The sequence below is a fragment of the Elgaria multicarinata genome, chromosome 1 (genome assembly GCF_023053635.1).
Source record: "Elgaria multicarinata webbii isolate HBS135686 ecotype San Diego chromosome 1, rElgMul1.1.pri, whole genome shotgun sequence".
Taxonomy (NCBI): domain Eukaryota; kingdom Metazoa; phylum Chordata; class Lepidosauria; order Squamata; family Anguidae; genus Elgaria; species Elgaria multicarinata.
Genome location: NC_086171.1, coordinates 93,461,129 through 93,482,111, shown reverse-complemented (window position 1 = coordinate 93,482,111; position 20,983 = coordinate 93,461,129). Strand labels below are relative to the sequence as shown.

The window sequence follows — 20,983 nt, the reverse complement described above, 5'->3', positions numbered from 1 at the left end:
TTACACTCTACTTCCAGGGCTTAAACTAACAAAGCTTGTGAACCGCCTAGAGAGCTCCAGCTATTGGGCGGTATAGAAATGTAATAAATAAATAAATAAATAAATAAATAAATAAAGCTTAGCCCTGGAAACTTTCTCCAGGATCATGGATAAGCTCTAGAATTTATGAAATCATAATACTGTATTTCTTCGATTTTAAGACGCCATCGATAGTAAGATGCACACTAATTTCAGTACCACCAACAGAAAAAAAAGCTTTGATTCTAAGAAATAATAAACACACCCGCGATTCTAAGACGCACCCCGTTTTTAGAGATGTTTATATGGGGGAAAAAGTGTGTCTTAGAATCGAAGAAATACGGTAATTATTAGAAGGTTTCTCTGTATATGTGTCCACACGTAGACTGCCTTCTATAAGATACCAATTTACTGCAAGGCACATTTGTATATGTGGGTTTAGGGAACAAGTCTGCATCTTCCAGGTAATGCTGAGCCCCAACATCTGTCACTTTAGAAACTAACCATTGCCTACATTCTCTAATGTTAAGGGAGGATCTCTTTGAAGAGAAGATGGAGCATGGTGGGCTAGAATTTCACTCCACCCCCAAGTGAACTGCTAGTGCATCCTGTTGCCACAGCAACCTCTCCCCCCACATGTTCTTCTTGCCTATGGGTTGGCAAAAGGGGGATTGATATCCCTTGGGAGCTAGACTCAGCCGAGGGACATCCAGTTAGTGATCCTTGCCTTTCAAGTCCCCTGTGTGAAGGGCAAACTAATCTGTATTATATGAGTTTGAGAAAAACAAACCTTAAAGGCATGGAGAAATACCATTGTCTACATATTTTTTTATGCTCTGTTTCAGGGAGCCAGTGAACACTGTTACTATCAAGGCAGCCTCCGTGGAGAAGCAAATTCTTTTGCGGCTCTGTCCAGTTGCCACGGCTTGCAGTGAGTAGTGAACAGTGAAGGTGGGAAGTGAGCCGTTGAAGGGAAAGCCAGATTTCCAACCAGCTAAAGCCCATGTGACCAGAACTTGTAATTTGTGTAATTAAATTGTTAAAATTTGTAATATTTATATTATATTGGCTTTGGGATCCCTTGTGGATGAGCAAGCACTTTAGAAAATGGTAAAACAAACAAATGTGATCAGGAGACTTGAAACTAATACTGCGTAAGTGGAGTGTCACTGAGAGGGTGTTGGCATATCACTGTCATTGCTGGGGTATTACTGCCAAGCTGCAGTTTAGTTTGGGACCTGTGAATATTATTTCCCAGCAATTCTAAAGAGCATGTAACTCAAGCATAGGAACCTCTCAGTCCGTATCCTGATATAAGAACCACGTTTGCAAACTGGTGCAACCAGTGTCACCAAGTGCTAGTGGTAGGTAGTCGGGTGTCTCACTGCTATGACTGACTGACTGACTGACCTCTTAATATTTCTCTGCACCTTTCCCTCAGTGGTGTTTTCTCCGATGGAAAGGCTACATATCTTCTGGAGCCTCACAATTCACCTGAGCCCCAAGAGGTAAGGAAGGCCTGGAACAGGCTGTAATTCCATCACTGCCATGGAGATACCTCTCTTGGGTTTCATGCCCAGAGGTGAAAGGAAGGCCAAGGGAAACAATGCATTGGATTCGTTTGTCTTTTGCTTACTCCCCCGAACTCTAAACCTCTCTAAGCTCTTGGAACTTGTTCTAGGACAATCTCTTATAACCTGCTCAGTGTAGGTGTATGGGGCAGAATATTAGGGTTAGAGTGCAGAGACCTACGTTCAAATCCCTGCTCAGCTATGAAGCTTACTAGATAACCTTGAGTCAGTCATTATCTCTCACCCTACTCTACCTCACAAAGTTTTTGTGATGATAAAATGGGATAACCCCATATGTGCTACTGCCTTGAGCTCACTGGAGAAAGGGTGGAATACAAATAAAATAAATACATTTTATACTCCTGCTTTCTTGGCATGGCAAAGCTCAGAGACAAATGTCAGTTTAAAGACTATGAGGACATAATCTTCACATGCCCAACTTGCTGAAAACTTTAAAACCTGTATTGTTTCCTCTTTTTTTTTTTAATATACATGTACATTGTACAGTTCATCTCAAAACATGCATTTTTCACTTCCTCAGAAGCAACTTCATGTAGTAGAGCTGTAAGATTGCAACCCCTCCAATATTCAGTAGTGGAAAACAGGTGTCTGAATTATGACTCTCCAGAACTCTAGTATTGGTACAAATTCAATACACATCTGAAGCCTATCCCCATAGAAATTGGGTCCTTTTATAGCTATTAGAAGCTGGTTGGTATGGGCAGTAACTAATGATACTCCAACACAGAATAGACCCATTGAAGTCAATGGGCCTAGTTTTTATAGAACTATCATTGGATACTGTCCTATGAATTTAAGGTATCCTCTGTACATGTTTTCTTTCCCCACTCAGCCTAATATATGTCCAGCAATCCCTTTGCACAAGAAATATTGAAGAGTTTCCCTGGGTGCCTTCTTTCACTCCTGTTTCCATGGCAGCAAATGGAAGGAGATTCCACTTATATTTTCCATTCCCTCCTTGGGGAGTCTTCAGCCTCCACACTCATCCACTCCAACATGTGTCTTATTAATTGCATATATATCCCTCTACCTCAATCTACCATTTTTTGAGAGTATGTTTGGATAGGTGGGAAATATTGCAGAAGAGGAGCAGCTTTGGGCACAATAATATATAGTCCATATTTTAGCAAAGGCATGGAGGAAAAAACAAAGTGAGAGTAACAAATTTGAGCTGGTGCTTTCTATACCACTAGGGACTGGAAAACTAGGATGTTCAGAAATGTAATGTGTGAATCAGGAATAAAGGAGTGCCTCTGAGCATGAGCAAGTTATTCTTTACTACTGAATAACCACTCAGTCCCTCTGCTGAGTGCGCCTGGATTTCAGTCATCCACAGAATTTTGAAACGTCGGCGGTGAGTGGAAAAAAGGCTTCCTAGTCAGAAGGTACAATTGTAAACAAGATTGAGTCCAGACCTATCTCATTACAGAGATCGGCCTTCTCAAGCTCCAGAGCTGCCAGTTAGTCTCTGGTTCCATACGGCTTCCCATCTTTGTATCCCCTCAAGCTCTCTTCTCTTCAAACATATGGGGTGGGGGTGTCCACATGGCTCATAGATCCCAATTGTCTCTTGTTTGGATATTTTAGGATTGCTTTGTTTTATAAACAGAGGTGCTTGGGCTGAAGCTTGCCTGGAATGCATACTCTCTCTGACCAAGACACTCAGTCATAAATGTGATCGGAGATGGCTGCATTTAACTTAGTGAATGGGCAGGGTGGGGGGGAATTCATTTTAAATTTTCACACCTTCATCATTGTAACAGCAGTTAAACAAAAGATGTCCATAGTTCTATCTAATCATGTTTGTGTGGGCCACTTTCAATGGGGTCAGTGGTTTTCAAACATTTTAATTTCATTGAACTCTTTATATGTTAGCAGACACACTGATACAGACCTCTACCCACATGTTGCAAAGGAATTTGAGAAGTGTTCTAAGTGAAACCTTAATTCATATGCTGCTCAAGCAGGCCTCTTGGGCTCATTGTCATGCCACGTGAATGGAGTGTGTGTCCAATAACATACTGAATACTTTCCTCTGGCAGTGGGTTGCAGGAGATGATAGAGCTAGACGGGGTTTACACATACAGCACAATGAAGTGGTTCAATTCTGAGGTAGAAGATTGGACTGTACCACTTCAGGCTGCAGGTGAGGTATACCACTTTTGAATGTTCCCCCCATAAGCACTCCTTGTAAACAGAAAACTAGTACACCACCTTTGGTTCTTCACAGGAGGTCTTTAGAGGGAAATCCTCCCTGAGGATGGAACAGAGAAAGCCTTTTGCTGAAATGTAACATTAGATTTGCAACATCATTCTAGCGTACCATAGTGCATCTATCAAAGAGATCTTTAAGTAGCTAGTTAGAGTTGGGGCAGCTTAGTCAAGGAATTCGAGTCTGAATTGCTGATACTGACTGTTTCATATAGTCAAGCCTATTGACTCTGGAGATTGAGGTTTTGTTTGATGATTGCACATGTGGACAGCTCCTGTCTTGGCATAATAAATACAATCAGGGAGAGAAGTTCTTTTAGCCCAGCTATTTGCCTGCTGTGCTGGTCTATCTATTTGCAAGGTATCTTCAACCTAGAGGAACATTACAAAAATAGTACATTCCACCTGCAATGGTGCAGTTCATTCCACCACCTCATTCTGCCCTCATTCTGCTGCAACTGCAGATCAGACCTTGGGCAATCTGTTTCTGGATATTTCATCTGCCATTCTTGATCTTCTCATTGAGGAATTCCTAGAACACTGTTTCATTCAGGAACTCACTGGTCCAATAACATTCACAACAAACATATCATGACTTAGGACAGGGGTGCACAACTCCTGTTGTGCCCTCTACCTGTGTATTTGCTACCCTCTGAAGTCCAAATGTCCAATGCTTGTGGCTGTTTCTCACATCTTTGTAGGAACATCTGTGGCCCATCAAAAGTGGGAGTAAATGTGGAAGAATAGCTGTATCACTATATCTGCATTGCTCTTCCTCTCCCTGGATTCAAAAGTGTAGGGTGGGGCAGGTCCAGTTTTTCCAGTCTTATGAGCCCTTTTACATGGGATTAAGCTCAGCTGCTCACAGAACTTTGCAGGTCCTTTATTTATTTATTTATTACATTTCTATACCGCCCAATAGCTGGAGCTGTTTGGGCGGTTCACAAACAACACCAACAAGTTTAAACAACACCATCAATTCCAGGGCCCCTCCCACAGTTTAAGACCTTTATCTTGCTTTCAAAAGTATCAGAGATAACACGATAAGGAGTGTTATTCCTATTGATTGTCTGTGTGAAATGCTGATGATGTTCTATAATTCAGCCAACAGATGGTGCTGCGTAATGGAAAAGATTGCAGAGAAAGGAAGTTTACAATTGAATTCAAATCATGTTTCCGCCATGTAAAGATGCCCATGATAATCCTGGAAAGAAACCTGAAGTAGAAAGCCCTGGTAACAATGCAGGATTTCAGCCTCGTGTGACGAATCTCTATGATTCCTGCGCTGGTATGAACGGCTGGGAGAATGAAAGCCTAGTGTGTTGTTGCCCTCAAACACAGCAAGGAGGAATAGGGACAGACAGAAGGTGGTAATACTGGGTACATAGAAACAGAGAGAGAAAATGAGAAACAGAGACAGAGAATTAACGGAAGGAACAAGTGGGAACCAAGAGATGGATTGCACAAATACCTGTGGGGTAGGGAATAAGAATAAGAGGTTGGTCATAGATCGTATACTCTATGAATGAGCTCTCCTTATCTGCATGCAGATAGAGCACATGCTCTGTATCGCAGGCTCAATACCTGTCATATCCAGCCAAAGTGATCAAGTATAGCCTTTCCCAAACCTGTGTCCTTCAGATGTTTTGGACTTCAATTCCTGTAAGCTCCAATCAGCAGGTTCAATGGTGAGGAATGCTAGGGGTTGTAGTCCAAACAGCTGGAGGGCAACAGGTGGGGGAAGGCTGATGTACTAGATGATGAGAATGGCCTTTTTCTGCCTGAAACTGGGGAGCTGCTTACTGCCAGTCAGAATAGACCATGCCATGCCAGAGGGGTCAGCATTCTGATCTGGTTTAAGACAGCTTCCTTTCGGGGTGCAGGGAGACTTATGGTTGTTCTGAGAGATGAAAGAATGCTATAGGGTGCAGAAGAAAAGGGGGTAACAGTTTACAGAGACCCATTGGAGGAAACTATGAGGGTACAGCTGAAGGATAGGGCATTGACAGGAGAGAGCTATCAGATACATGGAGGAAAAGAAAGGGTAACTTCGGAGATCCTATCCTGTGAGTGGGAAAACAGAAAAAGTGGGGTAAGAGAGATCATGATACAGAGAGAAGGCAGGAGAGATAACAGGAGTGGGGTAGGACGGGGTGGTATCAAAGAGACCTGCAGTGGTGCAGAGAGTGAAAAGATATGAGAGAAACAGAAAGAAAATGAAGGTTAATGTAGAACAGGTTTAAAAGAAAGCATTGAATTATTGTAGTCATACAACTCTCCTAAGTTAGTTAAATTAGGGTTGAGTTAATATGCGTGGCGAGTGGAATCATGGTGGCAGGCTCTGTCATCCTCCAACCTAACCACATCCATTTGAACGTCTGACCATATCCAATGCACATAGGATTTTTCTGTGTGATTGAATTCCTATTTGTTCTGGATTCCAATAGTGTAGAGAGACACATACTGTTGTGCACAGTAAGGCTCTCTTAAGACCTTCAAACTAGGTCAGAAGTGGAGCATGCTGCCACGACAATCCTGCTCCTTCCCCATATATTGGCTCACTCTGCCATAACTCTACATTAAGAAAAACCTGCATCCTTACCAGGCTTTCTTTTTCTCAGGTCTTTTCGCGTTCACTATGGGCTCCTTCAGGCAGTGACCAACAGCAACCACATGATTTTAAATTGAAAAGAGAATGCTATTCTTTTAAATGAAATAGCGTCATCTAGTGGCAGAATAAATCCTGTGATAAATTAAATACTGCATTATCTCTATTTTTTAAAAAATGGGATTACCAGGGAAAACCACAGGAGAAAACCTGGCTGTTGACAATGTCATATAACGGACCCACAAACTTCCGTGAGTGGCCAATCACAAGCGTGCTATGAATTCACCCATTTAGAACAGCGCTGAGAATCTGAGGGTGCTTCCAGACGAAGGGGTCAGATGAGTCAGAAGGCATTGTGCAGCTATTCCGTCTTTTTTCCTTAAGGGCTTTGTCTCAATAAGAAAAAAGATAGAAGAAGAAGTGGGGAAACACTAGAGAGTTAGGAGTGGAAGATGATGTCATCTTGATCCCGCATAAACTTCCATGAATTAGGCAAGGCAAAGATACAATAAAAGGCCCGTCTGGAAGCACCCACAGAACTCTTTATAAATGTGCCCCCCAGAGTGCTTTGAGTTGTTCACTCCTGTCGCCCCTTTCAACTCTTCTATGAGTCTATGAGATAAAGTGATACGGAGTCTGTGTTTCTGGTTTCTATTGATTCAATAAGAACAAACAGGTATTTTAAGAAAACATGCTTAAGGTGTTACTAAATGGAAGTAACTATTGGTGAATATGTGGCTAAGGGGACTAAGAGGGTATTCACTGTGTTCTCCTTTAAAAGGATAGAATCCTGAGCTGTTGCAAATTCCCTCTTCTTTTGTTGCCCACAGCAGGGGCCACTTCCTCATCAGATCTACCAGACACCTCTGCCACATTCTACCCAGGGCTGCACAGAACCAGGTAAACTTGGTTGTCTCCCAAAGGGATCTAGGATATTTTGTGCTTTAAGAGTTGGAGCAAATTCTGAGCTTTCAAACTTTAAATGTGCATATGGGTAATATCCAGTTTTATTTTCTAATTACCAAAGATTCCTGAGAGGAAGTACACTAGTATAACAATACTGGATGTGAAAATGTTTTGTTTATTAAACTTGGCATGGCTTTTTAATTCCATTTTTAAATCTTCAACTGTCAAAAGGACACGAAGAATACAAAGAATTTTTGTGAACCATCCAGAGAACTTCGGCTATTGGGCAGTATAAAAATGTAATAAATAAATAAATAAATACATTCAGTGTGTTAGTTTCCATAAAGCAGGTAAATAATTTAAAGGAGTGTGTACATCGGTGAATATTAAAGACTGTTCCAGTACAAAATTTATCAATATAATAATGAGAAGTTTTTGTTGAGTAAGACATAGCCTAAAACCTTTAGACTCAACAGCTTTAAGTGCCAAAGTAGCAAACAACTGATTAGGCAAAATGGGACAATCCAACTGCTATTCCCTTTCTGCTTAAAATCCTGTATTAGGGTGACCATATTTTGGAAACCAAAAAGGAGGACAACATGGCTGCCCCCAAGGGGGCCTGCTCACCAACATGCCCAGCCCCAGAGGGGTGTGCCCACAAACAATCGCCTTGGTCACATGTCTGATTTCACAGCACACAATTAAGACAAACCTGTTCTACATAACATCTTAATGTTAACATCACTAGAATAAAGAATAAGTGAGACATTCAATGTATCTGAAATTAACTTCACTCATTCCTACTTTTGTAGCTTTTGCTGTACGTTGAAGCTTTTGCTATACTGTGTGTGATACAGTCTCCCCTTCCCTCAAATTTCTTTTCTGACTGCAAATCCTTCACTGGATGACCATAGTTTCACCTTTCCTAACATTTAACAGTCTTTCCCCATCACCTTTCTCCTATTCATACTCACACATTCAGCATACTGCTACCAATGAACAAATGAAGCAGTTGACAAGTACAGAAAAATCTAGTACAACAAACAAGCAAACAAGCATTCAGAAAGAGTATAAACTACTATTACCCTGCAAACATTAGCCATGGAACAAAATGGACTAAAGACTAGCACCTCTTAGCTTGTTTCAACTTCAACCAGACATAACAGTCAAAAACAACCAAGAAAAACACACCTACCTCATTGACATAGCAATACCTAATGACAAAAATGCTGCAGAAAAGGAAGCGGTCAAGAGAGAAAAATATACACCACTGGCTATGGAAGTTAAAGAACTATGGCAACAGGAAAAAGTTACAATTATTCTGTTAGTCACATCAGTCACCAGCATCACATCATTATTATTATTTTTACAGGAAAGCTTCAGAAATTATGAAGGCTGTGCACGCCCTCCCCGAACCGCTTCTGATCCCAATCCAGACCTCCCCGATCTGCTCCGGAATCAGATCCAGAGCGAGATCCGGAGGTCTGGATCGATATTCGGACGCCATTTTGCCCTCCTTCCCCACTTAATAATAATAATAATTTTATTTCTTACCCGCCTCTCCATTTTGATTGAGGCGGGGAACAACAATAAACGATAAAATACATAAAACTGAATTAAAACATAATATACATTGTTAAAAACATCCTTAAAAACATCCTAAAACCTTCTAAAAGCATCTTAAAATGTGGCAGATGGCAAAGGCAGGTAAGTGGGGAAGGGGGGACAAAATGAGGCCAAATAAGCTCCCTTCCCTCCTTACCTGGCTTGGCCGCTGCATGGACCATGGTGGCGGCGGGTGGCAGAGCCAGGTAAGCCACCCTCTCCCCTTACCTGGCTCTGTCGTCTGCTGCCACCGTGGTCCATGCAGCGGCTTCGACTGCCGCCCGCGCCTAAGGCATGGGCGGCAGTTGAAGCTGCCGCAAGGACCGCGGCGGCCACAGCCAATGGAGCCAGGTAAGCCCCCTCCCCCACTTAGTTGGCTCCACCACTGCATGGACCGCGGCGGCAGTGGAGCCAGGTAAGCCCCCCTCCCTACTTACCTGGCTCTGCCGCAGTTGCTGCATGGATGGCGGTGGTGGTCAGGGGAGCCAAGTAAGCTCCCCTCCCCACTTACCTGGCTCCGAAGCTTTGGAATGGTCCGAATTGCTTCAGACCGCTCCAAACCACTTCAGGTCATAGAATCATAGAATAGTAGAGTTGGAAGGGGCCTATAAGGCCATCAAGTCCAAGCCTCTGTTCAATACAGGAATCCGGACCTCCCCTGATTCACTCCGGAACCAGGCTTAGAAGGTCCGGATTGGCCCACTCAATTTCGGATTCAGGGATCCGTAACAGAGCAGAGCACACCCCTAGAAATTAGGCCCATCAAAATACATGTACACCAACATCCAGAAAACAGTCATATTTAAAACATGTTCAATAGTCAGGAAATTTCTGAATCAGTAAAAGACAACATGAGTTGGTAAAGCCCATTACGTTCATCTAGAAAAGCCACCACGAGCAGGAAAAGAGAGATAGATGATGATCATTATAATAATGGCAACCCTGTTAATTTTTTAAAAGATTTTTAAGAAGGATGAACAATATACGTCAAAAATATGGGTCAAAATGCATTTAATAGGAATATCACCTCCAAATCATCCCCCCAACTCACACACTGCAAACTACAGCCCTCCCCCCCCACTGCAAACATGCACATGCATCCATTCATAGTCAAACAACCAGGCATCCCATTCAGACAACAATACACTCAAACAGTGCCAGCACACGAACACATACACACACACACACACACACACACTCAGGATCACCCACTCTGAAACGCACACACACACACACTCAGATAACCATGCACCCATACACTCTCACATACACAGCCCTCAGTCTTACCTCCTCCTTGCTTCTTCTCTTGCTTCTTCCTCCTAGGGCGATTGCATCAGCCAAGGAGAAGGCCAGATTGGCACTGGGAGGGGGCTGGAGGAAGTGTTCCCGAAAGTCCAGGAACATGTCCTCTGGGCCTTTTCCCTGGTAAATTGGGGCCCAGCCCTGGTTGCCCTAGAGAGGCATCTGGTCATCTGGTCACCCTACCTGTATATAATATTTATTCGCTAATAACACATATTTATAGACATGGATTATTGGTCATTTCACCTGACCAGCATCAATAAGTTCTTCCAATAACGACTGAGATTCTGATGCTGTAGAAGCAGCTGGGCCAAACCTAGATACTAACAAATGCTGCAATTGCAAGTATTGCTATTCAGCCATATTTGACAAATTATATTTGGTATGCAGAGTAGAAAATGACAAGAACACATCATTAGCACCCACCAATTGATCCAAAGTAAAAATTGCCTTATCTGTCCATGTCCACCACAAAAATATTTTCTTACTAATTTTTAGATTTGGATTGCTCCATAGCATGAGAAAACAGTTCAAAGTGTAATTGACATAACATTATGCGCGACATATCTCTAATAATAGAAACTATGGGAGGAACTCTATCAGTTGTGGTATGCCTAGAACGAGGGTTGCCATGAACATTCACCTGGGTCCAGGAGGCCAACAGGCTGCCTTGCATTTGGTCCCCTGGAACCAGTCAGGCACGCTTGGCACTGTCCTGCATTGGCTGTACCAACCTTAGTTATAGGGCTGACCACAAGGCCAATGTTCCAGCAGACAGGTTTCTGTTCAAGGGAGTTGAGGCAAAGCAGCAGTGGTTCAGTATATGGAGTCAGGCAAAGCAGGACTGATTAAACAGAGTCAAAGCACAGTTAGGCAATCCAACACATACACAATCCAGTACCAGAGTCAAGCAGGAGTCCAAGGACACAGCACAGGGTTTAGGAGCAAGGCAGGGTCAGAAAACCAGGAAATGAGGTTGGAGAACCTGATAAGACATTGTTTTCACCAACTAGCAAGCTCTGATTGCTGGCTTTTAGTAGCAAAGGCTGCTGAGCCCCACCCAGTTTCATCTGCTGTCCATTAGTGCTCTCTGACTAGAGAGGAGTTGCTTTCTCCTAAGGAGACTGTCTTTGCAAGCGAGTACTCCTTCTTACACGAGGCCTACTGGACTGTCACTTGAGGTGACAACGCTCCTGGGGGTCAGGGGATTGCTCATCATCTGCTTCAGAGTCAGAAACCCCTCTCCTTGACAGGGAAGGACCTGGAATCCCCCCCTGAATTAATAGGGTGACCATATGGAAAGGAGGACAGGGCTCCTGTATCTTTAACAATTGTATAGAAAAGGGAATTTCAGCAGGTGTCATTTATATGAATGCAGCACCTGATGGAATTCCCCTTTTCATCACAACAATTAAAGCTGCAGGAGCCTGTCCTAACTGTTGTGATGAAAAAGGAATTTCAGCAGGTGCTGCATGCATACAAAGGACACCTGCTGAAATTCTCTTTTCTATACAACTGTTAAAGATACAGGAGCCCTGTTCTCCTTTCCATATGGTCACCCTAGGGTCCATGAAGGCCCAGGCTCCTGGTCTGGTGCCAGAGACTGATGTGGTGTCCCCCTGGTTTCTGGAGGCTGTACTTCTTCTGAGGAAGATTCCTCTAGTGAGGGCATGACAGGTGCAAGCATGGACTGGCGCCCGAGCACTCACAAGGCCCCTACAAGCACTTGGAGCCACCTGTCCTGGCTGCCAACATCGTGGCTCTCCCTCTCTACATTAATGGTGGCCACCATTAATGCAGCAGAGGAAAGTGCGCAATTTCTGGAGTCTCCAGAAAATGCTCACTTCATCCTGCTGTGTAAAGGCCCTATTAATGCAAGGGTAAAGCATTTATGTGCACGAGCCAGTGTGGGCAGCTGCCGAGTGCTCACTGAGCCAAGCCAAGGCTCAGAGGAGGCTGGCATGGCCCAGCAAGCCGGTGGTGGACAGCGCCAACGAGGGGCAAGCGTCTGTAAGGTGGACACAGACGATTTCGCCCAACCCTACCTAGAACCTAATGCCATCCAAATATTCCCATGATTACATTAGAATATAATTTGGTTTTAAGAAGGGTAAAAATTCCTAACATTTATCATGTTTCAAATCTGAATGTGGTACGCCTATTTTCTGGATCCAAATTCTGAATTTCATAAAGTGTATGTTAATTTAGTCCATTTCCAGAAATTATTTCTGCACCTAGTTATAAGGGTCTTGATAGATTATAATACACTTGATGCTAATCTGCTTGGAATATTTTTTATGGTTTCTGGAAAAAAGGGGCATCTTTGAACATGTACGGAGTGTCCCCTTTCTCACATCTGAGCAGAGGTGCTATTACAGATTTCAGCACTGGGGGTGGGCAGGGGAAAGTCCAAAAGTCGTAGATCAAACCCAGTCTGCCAGTACACTGAGCTGACGACAAACAAAGACACACAATCCACAAGTCTCACAGTACTTTTCATGGCAAGTCCTCAGCAATCCAAAGTTCCAAGTAGGAGAGTCAATGTGCAGAGTGCCTCCAGAGCCCCAGACCATGATGGATCAGGCTACGGGCAATGCAGACAAGATATCAGCTTAAAAGGGGACTGTAAGATGCCTCCTCCAGATGACTTGACAAAGAAGGGTTTTTTGCCTTTCAGCAAAGGCCCCTGTCCGAACAGTACAGGGCGTCACTGCTCAGCCCTCCAAGATGACACTTCAATTTGGGTGACCATTCTGCAAACTCCCTAACTCTGTCAAGTTTGCATGCAGAACTTCTTTGCCCAAGGCCAAAGCCAGCAGGCGGATGGAGAGTAGAGTGACTCCCCCTGGCTCTTTTCCGAGAACACTTATTTATTTATTTATTACATTTTTATACCGCCCAATAGCCGAAGCTCTCTGGGCGGTTCACAAAAATTAAAACCATCATAGAACAACCAACAAGTTAAAAACACAAATACAAAATACAATATAAAAAGCACAACCGGAATAAAACCACGCAGCAAAAATTGATATAAGATTAAAATACAGAGTTAAAATAGTAAAATTTACATTTAAGTTAAAATTAAGTGTTAAAATACTGAGGGAATAAAAAGGTCTTCAGCTGGCGATGAAAGGAGTACACTGTAGGCGCCAGGCGGACCTCTCTGGGGAGCTCATTCCACAACCGGGGTGCCACAGCGGAGTGATTAACTTGTGATAAACAATTTCTGACATTCCGCAGGCTGAATAGGCCCAAACCCTTACAAACTATTTCTAATTAAATCAACTAACCCTATTTCTAATTAAATCAACTAAACCAGAAGGCCCATTGCAGTGCTGAAACTTTCCTGTTTCCTGACACTATTTGCCAATGAATATCTGCAACAATCCAGATGGTAGTTCAACAGCCTAGATGCTCTTACCTCCAAGCAGTATGTCAGCTAAACTGGAATGTGCTTTGTTTACTCTGTACAGCACCATGTACATTGATGGTGCTATATAAATAAATAATAATAATAAATAATAATAGGGCGCAGTGGCAGCCTGGGATTGCAATCTAAATCTTTAAAACTGCTTCAGGGTCAGACTTTCAGCTTGCTATTGAATAGTTAGGAAAGAGAGTTCTAATAAAGTTGCCAAGTTTATGCCCATCTTCTGCTACTTGTTTTTAACAAACTAATTGTCAGCTAGGGATGTATGAGGAATTTGTTTTAGTTCATTTTTGACCCAGTTCACTCTTCCCAGACCCAAAGACTCATTCTTTGATCAGGTAACCTCCCTTGTGAGCTGTGGGAATGCTATCCACGTAATACATCCTGACTTCAGCAAAGCTTTTGACAAAAGTACCCCCTGACATTTTGATCAGCAAACTAGTAAAAGTGAGGTAGATGGAACTATTAAGTGGATCCACAGATGGCTACAGAATCAGACTTAAAGAGTGCTAATCCCAAACTTGGGAGAGGTAATGAGCAGGGTACCGCAGGGCTCAGTCCTGGGCCCAGTGCTCTCCAACATTTGTATTAATGACTGATGAGGAGGTACTGGGAATGCTTATCAAATTTGCAGACAAGACACAAAATTGGGTGGGATAGCTAATACCCCGGAAGACAGAAACAAATTTCAAAGTGATCTTGATAGGCTGGAATGCTCGGCTGAAAACAACAGAATGAAATTTAGCAGAGATAAATGCAAAGTTCTACACCTAGGGAAAATAAACTAAATGAACAGTTACAAGATGGGGACACATGGCTCAGCAATACTACAAGTGAGAAGGATCTTGGAATTGTTGTAGATCACAAGCTGAATATGAGCCAACAGTGTGATGTGGCTGCAAAAAAAGCAAATGCTATTTTGGGCTGTATTAATAGAAGTATAGCTTCCAAATCTTGCGAGGTACTGGTTCCCCTCTATTCAGCCCTGGTTAGGCCTCATTGTAAGTATTGTGTCCAGTGCTGGGCACCACACCTCAAGAAGGATGCAGACAAGCTAGATGGGGTTCAGAGGAGGGCAGTGAGGATGATCAGGGGTCTGGAAACAAAACTCTGTGAAGAGAGACTGAAAGAACTCGGCATGTTTAGCTTTGAGAAGAGAAGGCTGAGGGGAGACTTGATAGCGCACTTCAAATATTCCATTTGGGATAATCCTATGCATGTTTAGACAGAAAAAGACCTAGCATTCGCAGGTGATATGCAGAGGATTGTGCTGTTTCAAAAGGTCTCCTAGCTGTTAACTTCGTAGCCCATCCTACCACAAACTGCATTCCTCTTAAAACAACGACAATCCATCAGCACTACAGTACACTAGAGTGGTATTCACTGACTCCCAGTAATATAGGTATAACAAAATGGCTTTTGAAGCACTAAAGTCACCCATACACAACCACAGTGCCCCTCCCCTGAACAAACAATACAGGTATAATGACGGACTGCATTTGAATTGGCAGGGTGATGTTTTAAATTTTCACAAATGCCAGGATTCTTAGGAGCAAGCTGTTAGATCAATGTTCTTTTCACCCAAGGACGAAATCCAAACAGCCCTTAAGCACGACTCCACCATTCCAGCGACAGAGGGTTCAAAAAGCGCTTTATTGATTAGTAATCAAAGCCTGGTCTCTTCAAAGGGAGCAATCAGACAAAAGACATAGGGAATACAGTATTATTATTATTATTATTTAATTATATAGCACCATCAATGTACATGGTGCTGTACAGAGTAAAACAGTAAATAGCAAGACCCTGCCGCATAGGCTTACATTCTAATAAAATCATAATAAAACAATAAGGAGGGGAAGAGAATGCAAACAGGCACAGGGTAGGGTAAACAGGCACTGGGTAGGGTAAAACAAGACAACCACCCACTGATGATCTATTTAGAAGGCTCAATAGTTAGTTATCCAATATGGAGTAGTTAAAAGAAAGATTTCTTGCATTGTATTTTGTTCCATTGTAATGATTTTGTTTATCCTTGCTTTTTGTCTTCCCTGTATTTTGTCTCTTGTGAAAAATCTTGCAAAATCTGTAATCCACCAGCAAATGTATTTGCATTATGAAGCCTTAGCCACAGGTGATCTAGAAGAAGCTAGCAAGCTTAAGTTTTAAATCGCTTTAAAAGGGGGGGAAATGTTAGAGAAGTCTCTCCATTTTTAACAGGAAACTGTAAAGTAGCCATTATATTGCAGGCAAAATGTCATAATGTCATGTATGCGAAAATATCTCCTTGTGTGCATCCTTGCATCTGTCTTATCTAATATAAACAAGAGCTCCGGCTCCAGTATTCCTGTGTCAAAGTTAACTTTCTGTAACTTACTGTAAGGCCAAAGGTATTGTTTATAGAACAGAGAGAATTGTTTAGCATAATTAGCTATGCCCCAGTGTTATGTTCTGATTGGTTTATGCTGCTACTGGGCCCTGCCCCTTGCAAGCTCAAATCTTCTACTTTTAACACAAACATTAGCTTTTCTGTAATTCACATTCCAACACTCAAGGGCGATCCTTTGAGAGGTACATTTACTTAATTACATTTCTATGTTTGCAAATTGATTCCAATGACACAGCTGAAATTAACTTTGGATCAAAAGATCCACAAGGGGGCAATCTAACATAAAAAGATGTTCACAAAACATTTTTTTAACTCATTCATACACAGTTTCAAAATTTCTTTTTTCAATTTCAATTTCAATGAAAGCTTTCCCAAAGACAACAACCTTAACCAATGGGCTCGGGGATTCTTTTCCAATACGGACTATGAACAATAGAGTTACCACCCTCCCTCATTTCCCTGTCAGGGTCCATGGGGGGCTTTTTACTCACCAAATAGCCGTCTCCCGTCTTCGCCCTTTCTTATCACGTCTGATTGCAATTTGTTGTTGCCTGTTCCCTTCCATCTGTTGGGGTGGAGTCGGTTTTGTAACCTTGGCTCGAATGGTCCCATCAATTCGTTCTCCATGTCTGTACAGTGCACGATTCAACCTACTAGAGGCAAGAGAAATCTCTTGGCGATCGCTTCCTCAATCAAGGCAGGCATGGATCCGACATGGGTTACATCCGGGTTATATCCGAGTCACGGCACCGTTTGTTAGATCAATGTTCTTTTCACCCAAGGACGAAATCCAAACAGCCCTTAAGCACGACTCCACCATTCCAGCGACAGAGGGTTCAAAAAGCACTTTATTGATTAGTTATCAAGGCCTGGTCTCTTCAAAGGGAGCAATCAGACAAAAGACATAGGGAATACAGTACAGTATTTGAGCTTGAAAGGGGCAGGGCCCAGTAGCAGCATAAACCAATCAGAACATAACACTGGGGCATAGCTAATTATGCTAAACAATTCTCTCTGTTCTATAAACAATACCTTTGGCCTTACAGTAAGTTAACTTTGACACAGGAATACTGGAGCCGGAGCTCTTGTTTATATTAGATAAGACAGATGCAAGGATGCATACAAGGAGATATTTTCGCATACATGACATTATGACATTTTGCCTGCAATATGATGGCTACTTTACAGTTTCCTGTTAAAAATGGAGAGACTTCTCTAACAAAGCCATGATAATTCAAGTGGTATTAAATGCTTATAAGCTTGTGGTGTATATTATCATCATCATTATTATTTACAATATTTATATACCACTCAATTATCTAATACAGATTCCAGAGAGGTGAACATAGGTATAAACAATAAAAGAAGATTTAAAAATCAAATTAAAATCGTTCAATTTAAAAACAAAGGAACCAGAAAAACAGTGGCTAGTCAGTTGAGGAAGGCTTCTCGAAACAGAGTGGTTTTCAGGAGGCACCGGAAGCAGCCTAGTGTTGGCGCCTGCCTGATCTCCAGGGGCAGAGAGTTCCACAGAGAAGGGAACTCTAAAGGCTCTTCTCCTGGTGGATCCCAATTGGGCCATAGGTCCACGTGGAACCACCAGGAGCATACCCTCTGACGACCTCAGCGATCAAGTAGGGTGGTAAGGGAAAAGGCTCTCTCTCAGGTATCCTAGTCCCAAGTTGTTTAGGGCTTTGTACACTAGGACTAAAACCATAAACCTGGCCTGGTAGCCAATAGGTAGCCAGTGCAATTCCCTCAGCAAAGGAGTTATATGCTGAAAAGAGGCAGCTCCTGACCACAGCCGAGCTGCTGCATTCTGCACTAGCTCCAGCTTCTGGAGCAGTATTAAGGGCAGCCCCACATAGAGCGCATTGCAGTAATCCAGTCTTGAGGTTATTAATGCCCTTACCACTGTGGCCAAGCTATCCCTGTCCAGAAGAGGCGGTAGGTAGCAAGCCAGCCAAAGCTGGTAAAAGGCACTCTAAACCGCCGCAGCCACTTGGGCCTCCAGGTATAATAATGGACATAGGAGTACTCCCAAACTACGAACCTGATCTTTCAGAGGGAATGAAACCCCATCCAGAACAGGTAATGAGCGTATTTCCCAGACTTGGGAACCCCTCAGCCACAGGGCTTCCATCTTGCCAGGATTCAGCTTCAGTTTATTGGCCCATTATTGGCCCATTACTGAGTTTAGGCACTGAACTAGGACTTGCACAGCCTCTCCTGATTCAGATGTCATAAGGAGATAGAGCTGTGTGTTATCAGCATACTGATAACACACAGCTCCTTTGTCTATTATCTCAGAACCTTTGTCTATTATCTTTGCAAAATCATGGAAGACGGGTGAGGTGCCGGACGACTGGAGGAGGGCTAACGTTGTCCCTATCTTCAAAAAGGGCAAAAAGGAGGAACCTGGGAACTACAGACCAGTCAGCCTGACATCCATCCCTGGGAAAATTCTGGAGCAGATTATAAAGAAGTCAATCTGTAAACACCTTGAAATCAATGCAGTGATTACTAGAAGCCAACATGGATTTGTCAGGAACAAATCCTGTCAGACTAATTTGATCTCATTTTTTGATAGGATAACCTCCCTTGTGGACTGTGGGAATGCTGTGGATGTCATATATCTTGACTTCAGCAAAGCTTTTGACAAAGTACCACATGACATTCTGATTAACAAACTAGCTAAAAGTGGGCTAGATGGAACAACTATTAGGTGGATCCACAGTTGGCTACAGAATCGGACTCAAAGAGTACTTATCAATGGAACCTTCTCAAACTGGGGAGAGGCAACGAGTGGGGTGCCGCAGGGCTCAGTCCTGGGCCCAGTGCTCTTCAACATTTTTATTAATGATTTGGACGCGGAGGTGCAGGGAACGCTGATCAAATTTGCAGATGACACCAAATTGGGTGGGATAGCTAATACCCTGGAAGACAGAAACAAACTTCAAAGTGATCTTGATAGGCTGGAGTGCTGGGCTGAAAACAACACAATGAAATTTAATAGGGATAAATGCCAAGTTCTACATTTAGGGAATAGAAACCAAATGCACAGTTACAAGATGGGGGACACTTGGCTCAGCAATACTACAAATGAGAAAGATCTTGGAATTGTTGTAGATCACAAGCTGAATATGAGCCAACAGTGTGATATGGCTGCAAGAAAGGCAAATGCTATTTTGGGCTGCATTAATAGAAGTATAGCTTCCAAATCACGTGAGGTACTGGTTCCTCTCTATTCGGCCCTGGTTAGGCCTCATCTAGAGTATTGCGTCCAGTTCTGGGCTCCACAATTCAAGAAGGACGCAGACAAGCTGGAGCGTGTTCAGAAGAGGGCAACGAGGATGATCAGAGGTCTAGAAACAAAGCCCTATGAAGAGAGACTGAAAGAACTGGGCATGTTTAGCCTGGAGAAGAGAAGATTGAGGGGACACATGATAGCACTCTTCAAATACTTAAAAGGTTGTCACACAGAGGAGGGCCAGGATCTCTTCTCGATTCTCCCAGAGTGCAGGACACGGAATAACGGGCTCAAGTTAAAGGAAGCCAGATTCCGGCTGGACATCAGGAAAAACTTCCTGACTGTTAGAGCAGTGCGACAGTGGAATCAGCTACCTAGGGAGGTTGTGGGCTCTCCCACACTAGAGGCATTCAAGAGGCAGCTGGACAACCATCTGTCAGGGATGCTTTAGGGTGGATTCCTGCATTGAGCAGGGGGTTGGACTCGATGGCCTTGTAGGCCCCTTCCAACTCTGCTATTCTATGATTCTATGATTCTATGATTCTATGATGGCATTTTGCTCCAAATCCCCTAATGTTGTTAATGATGTTAAACTACACTGGGGACAAGATGGTGCCCTACAGCACCCCCTAGCTCAATTGCCAAGGGCCGAGAAATGATCACCCAATGTTACTCTCTGAAATCGACCCTGCAGGTAGAACTGGAACCACTGTAGCACAGTGCCTCCAATGCCCATCCCATGGAGTCGATCAAGGAGGATACCATGGTCGATGGTATATATTAATTATCTCAGTCCCTGTGCACAGTATTATGCTTCTGATTCAGAATATAGTGTAGCTTCCAGGAAGATTTGAGAACTAGAATCTTGTTTCCAATGAATTAAATATTTATTTCCCTTTTTCTCCAGTAATGCCCCCCTTTCCCCATATCTGATGTTTACCCCGTTCTTGCCCCCTACCTAGGCTGTTTATTTGATTCACTGAACTACTACATTCCTTCTGGGATCTCTAAACTACGGCGTCGAAGGCAGGTAGGTTTACTGCTCAGCTATTTATCTATCCATCCATAAATAGGTGCAATGGCAGGGAATCCCAGAGCCCTAGGACTGTAGATCAGTGGTAGAGCAAAGATCCCAGATCCAATTCCTAGGATTTCTAGGTAGTGCTAGGAAAGTTCCTTGTCTGCAGCTCAATCAGACAATATTGAGCTAGATGGACCAATAAAGTAGCCACATACTCATCACTGAAAAGAAGGAAATGCATAACCAAAAAGAGAGTCAAAGAGGTTTATGAAAAATTTACATGTGCTAATTTATATGTATAGTTGCAAATTTAGAAATAGTTACTATAATTTAAATGGCCGTATAATGCAATATAATACATCTTACCGTAGTGGGGAAGACAGTGAGCAGGTGACCTTTGTGTCTGCTCAGTGTGCTGTCCAGGTGCTGTTGATGGGCAACTTCAAGGCCCATCCTCTCCCTTCTGGTGCTTGTTTATCTTTAAACCAGAATTCAACCAGACAACCTTTCAAATAGAGGATGCTTTTAAATAAAGGACTAACTTCAGACAGCCTTTCAGATAGAGGCTGTCCTCTGTAAAGAACACTTTGGCTATCCTATGGACCAAAGGTCTGACTTACTATAGTGCAGCTTCCCCTATCCTTTGCACACATA

The 20,983-nt window shown here is 42.9% G+C and overlaps 1 protein-coding gene across 1 annotated transcript in view; it reads left to right on the top strand.

Moving 5' to 3' along the window:
- ADAM11 (ADAM metallopeptidase domain 11) overlaps positions 1-20,983 on the top strand; it is a 167,558-nt gene that overhangs the window by 60,338 nt on the left and 86,237 nt on the right. Inside the window, exons 5-8 of the mRNA XM_063133045.1 lie at positions 864-949; positions 1,460-1,526; positions 7,263-7,329; positions 20,271-20,338. Of these exons, the coding sequence (XP_062989115.1) occupies positions 864-949; positions 1,460-1,526; positions 7,263-7,329; positions 20,271-20,338 (288 nt within the window). The remainder of the gene's footprint in view (positions 1-863; positions 950-1,459; positions 1,527-7,262; positions 7,330-20,270; positions 20,339-20,983) is intronic.